Raw genomic sequence first — 12,157 nt, forward strand, 5'->3', positions numbered from 1 at the left:
GTAGCTTCAAACCCGGTGACAATGTGATTTACAACTATAAAAAACAGCTGGGCCGATTTTGATGAAATTTTAATGGTGTGACGTTTAAAACGTTTTAGATATTTTAAATCTATTATTTTTATTTAGTTACTAACTTTTGTCCGCGACTCTTTCCGCGTGGACTGAGAGACAGAGAAGGACAGACGGACAGATTGAGTAACGTTCGCGGTACGTTTATTTCGTTAATGACTCAACTAAACTTGGCAGGGATGAAGATTTCTTTTTTGACGCATCATTTGTGTGATCCACGAATGCTTATCCTGAGTCTGTGTGTCTTTGTGCACGAGATTTGTATGTTTGTAAAACCCACCGCGACACAAGAATTAAATTCCTTATAGCGTATGTCGATTAAAAAAATATTTCTTCAAATTTCAGACAGAACCAGCCCTCCTATATGATGCTGTCCAGGTGTTGTCCCAAGCCCTGGCCATCACGGAGGACATTAGGCCCGGGAATGTCTCCTGTGACAAGGATACACCTTGGACCCACGGGAAAGCGCTATACGATAATATTAATTCGGTGAGTTTTAATTAAATTTTGCTTTTAATGATAGATGGAGTGCTTTTTCTTCCAACCGACTAAAATACAGAGGTTGTTCTCAATGCGTCTGTATTTTTTTTTATTGATGGGTGGAGTGTAATTTTTTTTTAATTGACTTGAAAAACCAGGATGCATTTTATTTATTAATACTGTACTGTATTTTTATTCTTTTTAATTTAACCTGAAATTTTTGGCATTTGGTTCTATAAAAAATTATCAAGTTAATACAGAACAAACTAAATTCAAATGCTTTAATCAGTTTGGGAGCTATGATGCCACATATAGTCAGACAGGTAGTCAGACAGATAGTCGGAGAGACAGACAGACAGCCACATAGACAGACAAATGAAAGACAGATAGACAGAGAGACAAATTGACATACGGTCAGACAGAAAGATAGTTAGGCATAGAGAGAAAGACAGCCAAACTGATAGACAAACAGCTAAGTAAAACCAAGACAGACCGATACACAGACCTTTGAAACTTACAACAACCACCTATTTCTCACTTAGATAAAAAAACACTCTATCCCCGCCACATGTCCCCCCAGATCCAGGCGCACGGTCTGACGGGCCCCATCAGCTTCAGGGCGGGCGTCCGCGCGGACGTGGCGCTGCAGCTGGTGCGGCTGCGCGGCGGCGAGCGCGGCGGGCCCGCGCTGGCCGGCCGCTGGGGCGCGCGCGAGGGCCTCGTGCTCACCGACCCTGCCGCCTACACCAGGGACCCGCCGCCTAATGTCACGCTCACTGTCGTTACTGTTGAGGTGAGTTTATGGGTATAAGATACTAGCTGCTGCCCGCGACTCTGTCCGTGTTTTTTAGTAATCCTGCATCCATCGTCCTGCATCTATCATTCTGCATCCATCATCTATCAACTAGCATCCATCATCCTGCATCTGTAATTTTGCATCCATCATCGAGCATTCATCTTGCTGCATCCATCATCCAGCATCCTGCATCCATCATCTTGCTAACAGACCCCGCGGCTTACACGAGGGACCTGCCGCCTAATGTCACGCTCACTGTGGTTACTGTTGAGATGAGTTTGTATACATGATGATGGAAGCAAGATTCCTATATCCAATAGGAATCTTGCTTCTATCATTCTGCATTCATCATCCATTATCCTACGTCCATCATCCATCATCCCACATCCACCACCCACCATCCACCACCCATCGTCTCACATCCATCACCCACCATCAATCACCCATCATCTCACATCCATCATCCTGCTTCCCACATCCATGATCCTGCATCCAGGATCCATCATCACGCTCACTGACCCCGCCGTCTAACGTCTCTCTCACTGTTGTTACTGTTGAGGTGAGTTCATGTCACGTGATGATTCTCAGTCACCTTAGGCGAGTCGGGGAATTCGATAATTTCAAAATGAATTGGAAAGTGGAAAACTAATTATAGGCATGAGGAATCTCAATGAGGAAAACTAATTATGTGCCTACCTTACGCGGTATTGCAAATACAAAAACTCAGAAAGAAAATCTAGTCGCATGGAAAATAAGGACAACATTTTAAAATTCTAAATCATCACTTTTTAGGATCGGTCCCACAAAAATGTTTCTTTTGTCGCTATTATTTTTTCAATATTTAGACATACGATCAAATTAATAATAATAAGACCATCTTTAATTAAACAAGATCTTTTCATTAACCCCTTTCCAGGAGAAGCCCTACGTGATGGTAAAAGAAGGCTGGAATCTCCAAGGCAACGCTCGTTTCGAAGGCTTCTGCATCGACCTGCTTGCCCGGGTGGCCGCCAGGGCCGGCTTCCACTACCGGCTACGACTTGTCCCGGACAATATGTACGGGGCACGGGATCCCGATACCGGGCATTGGAATGGCATCGTCAGAGAGCTCATGGATAGGGTGAGTTGGTAATTTATGTAAAAAGAAAAGAAATAAGCAAGTCAGGAATTTATTGTATTTCATTGCGCGGATAGCCGAGTGGTTGAGGTCACCAAGCCAAATCCACGCGCGAGCCGCGGGTTCAATCTCCGTCTACGAAAGAGTTTGTGTGCGGTCCGCAAATGCTTGTACCGAGTCCGGGTGTCTTTTTTCATCAACTTTGTTATTGTTTTTGAAATCCCTGTGACACAGGTGTTATCTTTCGGCAGGAATCCTTTTTTTTTGTAATGCCCAACAGTTACAATGTTCACATTGTGGAATGCACACTATTGAAAACATACCTCCTGAAATTAAGGACTTTATCCTCGTGTCGTGGGGGTTAAACACAAAGACACTCAGACTAAAACGTAACTTAAATGCGGACAACATCACACACATTGTTCTGAACCCAAAGTAAGTTGCTAAAGCACTTGTGTTATGGAATTCAGATACAAAGAAGGTACCACAATCACCCAGACCCGAGACAATGTAGAAATGTGAATTTTTACATTGACCCGACCAGGGATCGAACCCGGGACCTCAGAGCTAGCGACACCTTGAAACCGGTGCGTACGCCACTCGACCACGGAGGTCGACAAAACTCAGAACAAGCATTCGTGTATCACACATTTTTGTGTAACAAACCAGGATGGCTTGGTGGAATATACTTAGTTTTTGATAATTTACCGGCTGACACCAAGGTATTACCTAAACCCATCGTATCATTTTGCCACTCATTTTGCATAACCGAATTCAACTAAGTACCAGTGTTTTACAAGGACTGCCTATCTGACCTCCTCAACCCAGTTACCATGGCAACACGATATGATTCTACAACTGAAAAATATATTCCTTTCAGAAAGCAGATATAGCCGTAGCGTCCATGACCATAAACTACGCCCGGGAGGCTGTCATAGACTTCACGAAGCCTTTCATGAATCTCGGCATTGGAATACTTTTTAAGGTAACTTTTCTAGATGTATAAGTAGTATTTTTCCATGAAAATTTTCTTTTTGATTATGAAAAATTTATTTGTTATTTTAAATACAAAATTTAGTCTGGATTTAGATCTTGATCTTTGGAGCTGGATTCGAATTTGGGACTTATTTATATTATTTAACTTTTCACGTCTATCTAGTTTTTTTTTTGAGAATAATTATTTTAACTGAATGTTAACAATCTATGAACAAGTTACAGGGTCGATCCCAATCACAGGCACAGTACGAACGCCACTTTTTTTAATTCTACTTTTTAAATTATTCTAAGACACCACTGACAAACGTTGAAGGCTGTGAACGGTGAAACCTGGATTCCAAGTATTGGATGACAATCTCCCGCAGTGAACTAGCATGGTGATCAATGCTCAACGCTTCCTTATACAAAAAGAGGCCTCTAAAGGAGGATTTATAAACGCATTTTAGATGAAACCCTATATTATATCCACTACTTATGTATTTTTCTCTAACTCCCAGGTACCGACCTCCCAGCCGACCCGTCTCTTCAGCTTCCTGAACCCGCTCGCGATAGAGATCTGGTTGTACGTGCTGGCTGCCTACATCCTGGTCTCCTTCACACTCTTCGTGATGGCCAGGTTTTCGCCTTACGAATGGTGAGTAGATAATAGGTCGTAGCAGGCCGTAGTAGGTCGTAGCGGGTCGTAGCATGCTGAAGTGGGGTGAAAATGGTTGTATTGGGTCGTACTGGGTCTTAGTATCGCGTAGCAAGATGAAGTGGTGTGAAATAGATCGTTTTAGGTCGGAGCATGATGAAGTGGGGTAAAATTCGCTGTAGCGAGACAAAGCGCGACGTACCGGACTGCAGTGTTGGCAGTACGACATTAGTGGTAGTGGGCAGTAAGGCAAGATATAAAGATATGTATCGTGTCGTAGAGCGTCGTAGCAATAAATTGTGAGTTCATATGTAGGGTAGACATGAACATGGTTCGACACTAATGTCCAATTACTTCTTTTGTCGAGCCTGTGATAAGATACGTCACTCTCGAATAAATCTGTTCAGCCATGAAAGGCGTTGTATCACAGACACTACCACATAAATCGTCTACAATATACGAAAAAGCCGTTGAATGTAAGCTAAAGAATTCAATTCGTAGCACGTCGTAGCAGATTATAGGAGTGTTTCTCGCTCTCTCCTCTTCCTCACTCTAAAACGAAATGCACCATAACTCCCTCGGAAGGCAACTATAAAACTCTTTTTCATCCAAACCGCTTTATTTAACATAACTCTTACTTCCCCACCAGGTCAACCAGCACCCACATATGCGGTCACGAGACCAAACTCCTGACGAACCAGTTCAGCGTGTGCAACTCGTTCTGGTTCATCACGGGGACGTTCCTGAGACAGGGATCCGGGTTGAATCCTAAGGTGAGTCTGAATTTTTTTTTAATAATTGGCTCTTGGTATTAAAGATAAGGATAGGAGGGACGTGAAGGGCATAAGAGAATGGCGTAAACAAAGCGAGGAAAGCACGCCGTGGTGTAGATCACCACGTAAAATCTACTGTGCGCTACGAGTCATGGATTCGAACTCCGCGTAGGGCAAGCGTCATGGATCACGCATGTGACTTGAAGGTTTTACAATTATTCAATCTACATGCACAACTACACAACTCGGGATAAGCATTCGTTGATCACATATTATGCTTGTTCTATGCGCGGATTGAACCTACCCTTTGTTAAGCCATTATATTGTGGATACGCGTCACATTCTCCTTAACTCAATACTCAATACGTTTATTGCATTCCACAATGTGAACTTAGGTGGTAAGATAAATTAGTTTTGGAGCATTGTGGGCCCGGTTGGGCATAACAAAAATAAAAATTTAGAGGAGAGCTATTAATCATATGTATCGCTGGAGAATGCACCTGTATACCCTCCTCTTTCTTGGGAAGGAACGAGTAGAATCAGACTCTTTCTGACTGGACCAAAACCGTCGTAAAACGTCTCCCTCATTTCAAGTCACCAAGCTTATTCCTAGCTTATTTTTACCATCTTCTATCGCCTGTAGAACCTGAACCTCTTTGTCCCCCAGGCGACGTCGACCCGCATAGTGGGCGGTATCTGGTGGTTCTTCACGCTGATCATCCTGTCGTCGTACACGGCGAACCTGGCCGCCTTCCTCACGGTGGAGCGCACAGTGTTGCCCATACAGAGCGCCGCCGACCTCGCCGCGCAGTCCGCCATACACTACGGGACCCTGAACGGAGGGTCGACTATGTCTTTCTTCAGGGTAAGGATGTTAAAAAAATAAATCTGTGAAAAATATTAACAATTAGTTTTTAGAATTTGATTTTTTAAGTTCAATTTTTTGGAGCATGAATTAATGAAGTGGCATTAAAATAAATGATTTGAGCTTTTCGATCTCAACTAATTAGTATTACCTATTTTGATTCGCTCTTCAAGCTAAATGCTTGGAATAATTTGAAGTGTAATTTTTTCACTTGCATAAGTAAGCGTAATCCACTTCCACTGGAAGAAACTTATCGTCATCATCCTAGCCTTTTCCTAACTATGTTGGGGTCGGCTACCAGTCCAACCGGTTTCAGCTAAGTACCAGTGTTTCACAAGGAGCGACTGCCTATCTGTCCTCCTCAACCCAGTTACCTGGGCGACACGATACCCCTTAGTTAGACTGGTTGTCAGACTTTTCAAGCTTCTGACTACCTGTAACGACCGTCAAAGATGTAAGAATAACAGCCGGGACCCACAATTTAACGTGCCTTCCGAAACACGGATGGAAGAAACTTATATAAAACCTATATAAAAAATATATGTTGCTTATATGTATAATGGCATACTGAATAATTTTTGAAGGGTTTATTGTATGTATCTCATATATTATTATCCAAACCTGCCATCAAGCATCACGCTTTAAAACAATATAATTAAAAAGTAAATTTGGTGTGGTCTGCCATGGGACAGGCCTTTATTCATATGCGTATTGAGATAGGCTGATAAAGATGAAGATGATGATTATAATGATGATCATGAAAAACCATTTTTTTTGCTGTGAGTGGCTGATGAAGAAGACGATGATGATGTTGATGATGATTTTTTTTATCCTCACCAGGACTCAAAAATAGATATCTATCAGAAGATGTGGGTCCACATGTCGAGCGCGTCCCCACCGGCGCTGGTCTCCTCCTACGAGGAGGGAGTGAGGAGGGTCCTGGCTGGAAACTACGCCTTCCTCATGGAGTCCACCATGCTAGACCACAGGGTCCAGAGGGACTGTAACCTGACGCAAATTGGGGGGCTATTGGATTCGAAGGTAAATTCTTGGTCAGGGTAGAAGCACAAAAATAAAATGGAAATTTTGGTCATGTTACCAGAAGCAAAAAATTTGGAAAAGCTGGTCAAATGGGAGGCGGGTTTGCAATAAGGGTTCCGTTCAAATAACAAAAAATGGATCCTGTAGCAACATTTTGGGTTCCGTGAAAATGACTGAAAATGGGATCCATTCAATTTATGACCGTAATAACCAAAGACAATGTCTAAGACAAAACGTTTATTTGCAAAATTCAAACTTAATTAACTGACAACTGAACTATTGGTTAAGCAAAGGATTATACACTTATACAGTCATCAATTTCATTACTAATAATTTTCTTTTCGTAAGGGAGTTCCATAATTCAAAGACGCATTTGAACAATTTTATATAATACCTTAGATACTTCATAATATATTTGTTCACAAAATACGTTTGTCCCCTAAAATGTACAACATGACTGAATTCCAGGGTTACGGCATAGCCACTTGGAAAGGCAGTCCGTGGAGAGACAAGATATCCCTTGCTATACTAGAATTACAAGAAAAGGGGGTCATACAAATATTGTATGACAAATGGTGGAAGAACACGGGAGATGTGTGCAACAGAGACGGGAAGGATAGTAAAGCTAATCCTCTGGGAGTACAAAATATTGGTGAGTTCAGTATTTTTGTAATATTATATAACACAACTTTAACTTAACGCCATCTAGTCTCAAACTAACCAAAGCTCTATAATGAGTACGGTTTTTAGTCTTAAAAACAACTCTAATGTCGTGTTACGGGTAGTTTCACAAACATTCAAGTCACATGCACAAAGACACCCAGACTCAGGACAAGCATTCGTGGATCACACAAATGCTTGTCCTACGAGGGGATCGAAGCTGCGACTCAGTGCGCGCTGTAGGTTTGGGTTGGTGAATACATGAAAATTGTAGATTAATTACACAGACACAGATAAAATGATCGTGCTCGTCACACAAACATTAGTCTTGGGTGGGTATTAAACCAGGCTCACGAATCAGTAGACGAACACACAGACACTATGGGCAGGCCAGTTTAAAAAAAATGTGTCAAATTTTGTCAATACATTTTCAATTATGTGGACTTTTTAGTTTAAAGATTAGGTAATCTTTACGCAATGTGAAACCAGTTTATGTTTTTCAAAAGATTTTCCACGTCATTCAATAACTCAGTCAAGAAAAAGCTACAAATAAGGTGTTAAAAGCTTCAAAACATAAAGTTTCAACACACTACTGCTTTTATTTATTCATTTAAACTTCCATGGACAATAGTCGAACGTTAGGCAGACTTAATTTTAGCTTTGAACGTTTTTCTAATTTAAAACCGTTTATTTTTGTGTCTTTTTGCCCTAACAATAAAATCAAAAATCATTAATCATCTTGCAGGCGGTGTATTCGTGACGCTACTATGCGGCCTAGCTTTAGCGATAGTGGTAGCCATCCTGGAGTTCTGTTGGAACACCAAGAAGAACGCGACACAGGGACGACAGTCACTCTGCAGTGAGATGGGACAGGTATGTCTTACTCCCGTTCCCGAGATCTCAGGTACAAGGGAAGGGTGAAGCACTCCGGTGGTTTTAGCCGGTAGGAGTCCGGTATACCTCTTCGCCTTCCCCAGAGTGGAGAAAGTCCATGAGGAATTCCCTCTTTCTCAGAGTCTGTTGTCCAAAAGTAAAGGAGTCCAGGGGTATGAAGGGGGGTATTGTTGACCAAAGTCAAAGGTAAAAGAAATCACGCGCGAATTGGCAAAAAATAAAATGTTGCATCTACTTAATGTACTTTTTTATTTGTTTTATCGGAGTATCTTTAAAGGCATAGGTAGCTACAGTTTTAGAAAAAGAAAATTGACTCATGTATAAAAGGGCGTAGCGCCTCGTAGCGGGTTGTAGCAAGTTGTAGCTTGTAGTAACGGGTAACGTTAGGGTATATATAAGAAAAGCGATCATTGCCGGGGTAATCGAAAGGAGTGAGTTGTAGTTAGACAAAGTAGGTTGTAGCAGATCGTAGCCAAACATATTCTAATGTACTAGAATGTAGCAGGTCCAAAACGCGGAAGGGGAAACTTCAGGTTTATTCAGTAAGTCATGAGGATTCCCCTGTTAAACCAAAAAAACGATGTAGTAGATCAAAAAGCAAAGCCTCGAGCCAGAGTCGCGCAGAGCATACGTGAGCGATCCCCTGGCTCTGATTCAGGCTGTTGAGGACACCTTGGCGTCTTTTAGCAAGAGACGGACATATTATCTACACCGTGCCTTCGACATGGGTTGAAGACATTTGCTTTTTACCTCGGTACAAGCATCAAAGTGAAGTCTTAAGGGTTACATATTGCTGGTAAAAACTTCTACCTTGCTCTAAGAGCCACCTTCTCCCCAGGAGTTGAGGACCGCGATGCGGGGCGGTTCCTCCAGCAGGACAGTCCTGCGGCCGGGCTGCTCGCGGTGCTCACCAGCCACGCACGTACCACCAGCGGCCTCGAGATACGAGGTTAGGCAGGTATGGAGTTTAGATGCAGTTGAAATATTCTGTTTATTAGATAAGGTATTTGAATAGATTAGATGTTTAAATGTTTTGTGTATTTCATATTTAGTTAAGTTTTGTGTTGTAAATGTTGAGTATTCTTAGACGGGCATGGTTTGTGGTAAAATTTGTTAAAATTTGACAAGCTTAGAGATCATCGCCTATTTTTAATTACAAACATGTAAATTTTTGCGACATTATACACTCATAGCATCGCAAGAAATGATGCATCGATAGACTTTCGTCATTCAGGCGAACTTGCATTTATAGTGTTTTTAGTCGCTATCATTCTCTACACGTTGCTTTGAACAGTAGTTCCGTTCTTTGAACCCTAACCTAGGTCCAAATAGATTTATCCAAAGCGTCTGACAGTGTCCCGTTCCCCTCAGTCGCGCAGCAGCAGTGTGGAGCTGAAGGAGCTCCGCTGGTCGTAGCGGCTGCGCGGGCGCGGCCCCGCGTCGGCGCCCGCCTCCCCCGCGCGACCCGCGCTGCGCCCGCAGCGCCCGCAGCTACACAGTGAGTCATACGCAGCATAGTCACCGGCACGGATCTTGAGCGCTGACCTTCACCTGCGCAGAAGTGATTTTTTGTGTCCCTTCTGCGGTATGAAGTGCAGTGATTGTCCCGCAGCTCATCGCGTCATAGCCGACATGAAGGATTCGTTCTTTGCTGCAGTTGCATGCACCTCAAGACGATTGATTGGCGTTTTATTTCACGATGCGCAAAGCGATCCCCGCTGTTTCGCCGAGCGCTCAAGATCCGTGCCGGTAACTATACTTTAGTAGAAGTATAGTTGAGGGGTGTAGGTTGACATGATAGTGACCTACGTGTTGAGATTATGACTACACTGTGATACGAGTCGTGGGTTCAAATCCTTGTAAATCCTTGTTTTAAGTTTTAAGTGTGAGCCACAAATGTTTGGTGATACTTGAGTACAAGAATAGCGAATGAATATTGTTTGCTTTGATAGTGACCAATGTGCTGGCTTGTGTGTTCAATCCCCGCATAGAACAAAATTAAGTGTGATCCACAAATATGGATGTGACTTGAATGTTTCTGGAAACCAAGCGTAAATTACGTTCTTTTTTAAAACAGGAGTCCTTAGTCCTGACTAAGGACTCCTGCTTGCTACTTGTTACTTGATATCAGTCCTGTGGCAGCAGGGAGTGTTAAACATGGAAACATTCTAAGGCCTTTAAGAATCGAATGTGCTATGTGCGTTATAAAGCCCTTACCAAAGTCAAATCCATAGCCACAATACACAATACTCTCACTATCTCTGACTTGTGGAGTGAAAACGAATTATTCTTCTTTCTAAAGATGAGGAATTAAAAATATCTAGTTAAAAGGACATGGATTTTCCATATCATAAGCTAATGAAACACAAGCCCAAACGATCAAAGGTGCTTTTGGAGACATTCTATTTTTAGAAAGTCAATACATTACATAACCATACTGGCATTCTGTAAATGGTTTCTACTATAATTTTATATTTACAGATTCCGTTGGTTCATTGCGAAGAACAACGTCTTACGTTCTAAAGGAGCCCCGAGAAAAGAAACACGTGCAAATTGTCGCGTAGCCATCGCATACATTTGTGCGCGCTATACATTTTATAGCCAAACTATACATTGTGGGGTAGTGAATGTATGTGAGCAAAGTGATCGATAATGTCCAGTATAAGATACAGCCAATGTGTACACTTCTGTTCAGGGCATGGCAAAAAAATATTCTTTACTAAAATGTATAGGTTTTTTGAAGTAATTTTGCAAGATTATAATTATCAAGCAACCTGAACATTTTGGTCAAATCACTGTTATACGAAACAGAAATTGTATGTTAAATTCGTATAAAATGTACACTTGTAAAATTAAAAATGTATTGGACAAGGAATAATTCAAAATGTACATTTTTCACCTAGCTACCTGATATAATTTATAATTTGAACCTCTCACAATGAATAAATCTCATTAATTTTGCCCCTAGATAATTTATATTCAGCAAAAATTTATAATTATTTTGACTCCCTGTTTTCATTAAAAATGTACCAGCAACGAATTACTGAAGAAATACGACCTGTAGATTTAGTTTTAAGTGACATACATACAAATAAAATTGTGTTCTTTGTAAATAATTGTGTATGCAGTGTTTGGATATAGTCACGTGATCGCAAATGACGTCACGTTTGTAAAGATGGCTTCCTCTGGGTCAGAATATTTTATAGACTAGCTGTAACTACTCTCGGCTTCGTCTGGATATAAAAAAACTCCTTTTTCTAAAATAAAGGTTCATTTTTAAAGAAATGTAGGCCTAACTTATTATTTTTTACAGCATTTTTTAACAGCTACCATAAAAGTCTCATTAAAATAGGTCCAGTTATTTCAGAGATTAGCCGGAACAAACAGACAACCGTTTAAATATTCACATGACAGGTTACACAGGCTATTTCAATATTACAAAGAGACAATCTAATTTTATTGTATATGTTTTATTATGGACTCAAAATGGATATCGTTTACCATAAGATGGCCAATGGCCGTATATCCAAAGGCTAAAATACGAGTCATTTATGGTTTAGCCAATTTGTAGAAAAAAAAACATAACTTCTTTTTAAAATCGGCTGACTTGTGTTAAATTTGACGAAGGCTGAGTAAATGTATGCATTTGAAAAATTCTATTCGTTTGGTTTGGCGTGTGAAGTGTTCTAATTATATTGTACCATGGGTAACTAGCTTAACCGAAGTATTCGCCCCAAAGGTCTGACGTCATTTGCAATAGTGACTATAAATAAATATTTTATATAAATGAAATTCAATCGTTTTTGTTTGTATTAAAATTGTGATTATTTGT

The 12,157-nt window shown here is 41.1% G+C and overlaps 1 protein-coding gene across 1 annotated transcript in view; it reads left to right on the plus strand.

Annotated features, from left to right (window-relative positions):
- LOC113505633 (glutamate receptor ionotropic, kainate 2) overlaps positions 1–9,762 on the plus strand; it is a 31,500-nt gene extending 21,738 nt beyond the window's left edge. Inside the window, exons 9-20 of the mRNA XM_026888436.1 lie at positions 415–558; positions 1,130–1,342; positions 2,262–2,465; positions 3,343–3,447; positions 3,956–4,092; positions 4,742–4,865; positions 5,533–5,730; positions 6,571–6,771; positions 7,240–7,423; positions 8,177–8,304; positions 9,164–9,283; positions 9,697–9,762. Of these exons, the coding sequence (XP_026744237.1) occupies positions 415–558; positions 1,130–1,342; positions 2,262–2,465; positions 3,343–3,447; positions 3,956–4,092; positions 4,742–4,865; positions 5,533–5,730; positions 6,571–6,771; positions 7,240–7,423; positions 8,177–8,304; positions 9,164–9,283; positions 9,697–9,741 (1,803 nt within the window). The 3' untranslated portion in view covers positions 9,742–9,762. The remainder of the gene's footprint in view (positions 1–414; positions 559–1,129; positions 1,343–2,261; positions 2,466–3,342; positions 3,448–3,955; positions 4,093–4,741; positions 4,866–5,532; positions 5,731–6,570; positions 6,772–7,239; positions 7,424–8,176; positions 8,305–9,163; positions 9,284–9,696) is intronic.
- The last annotated feature ends 2,395 nt before the right edge of the window (positions 9,763–12,157 follow it).

Source organism: Trichoplusia ni, chromosome 26 (assembly GCF_003590095.1).
Source record: "Trichoplusia ni isolate ovarian cell line Hi5 chromosome 26, tn1, whole genome shotgun sequence".
NCBI lineage: Eukaryota > Metazoa > Arthropoda > Insecta > Lepidoptera > Noctuidae > Trichoplusia > Trichoplusia ni.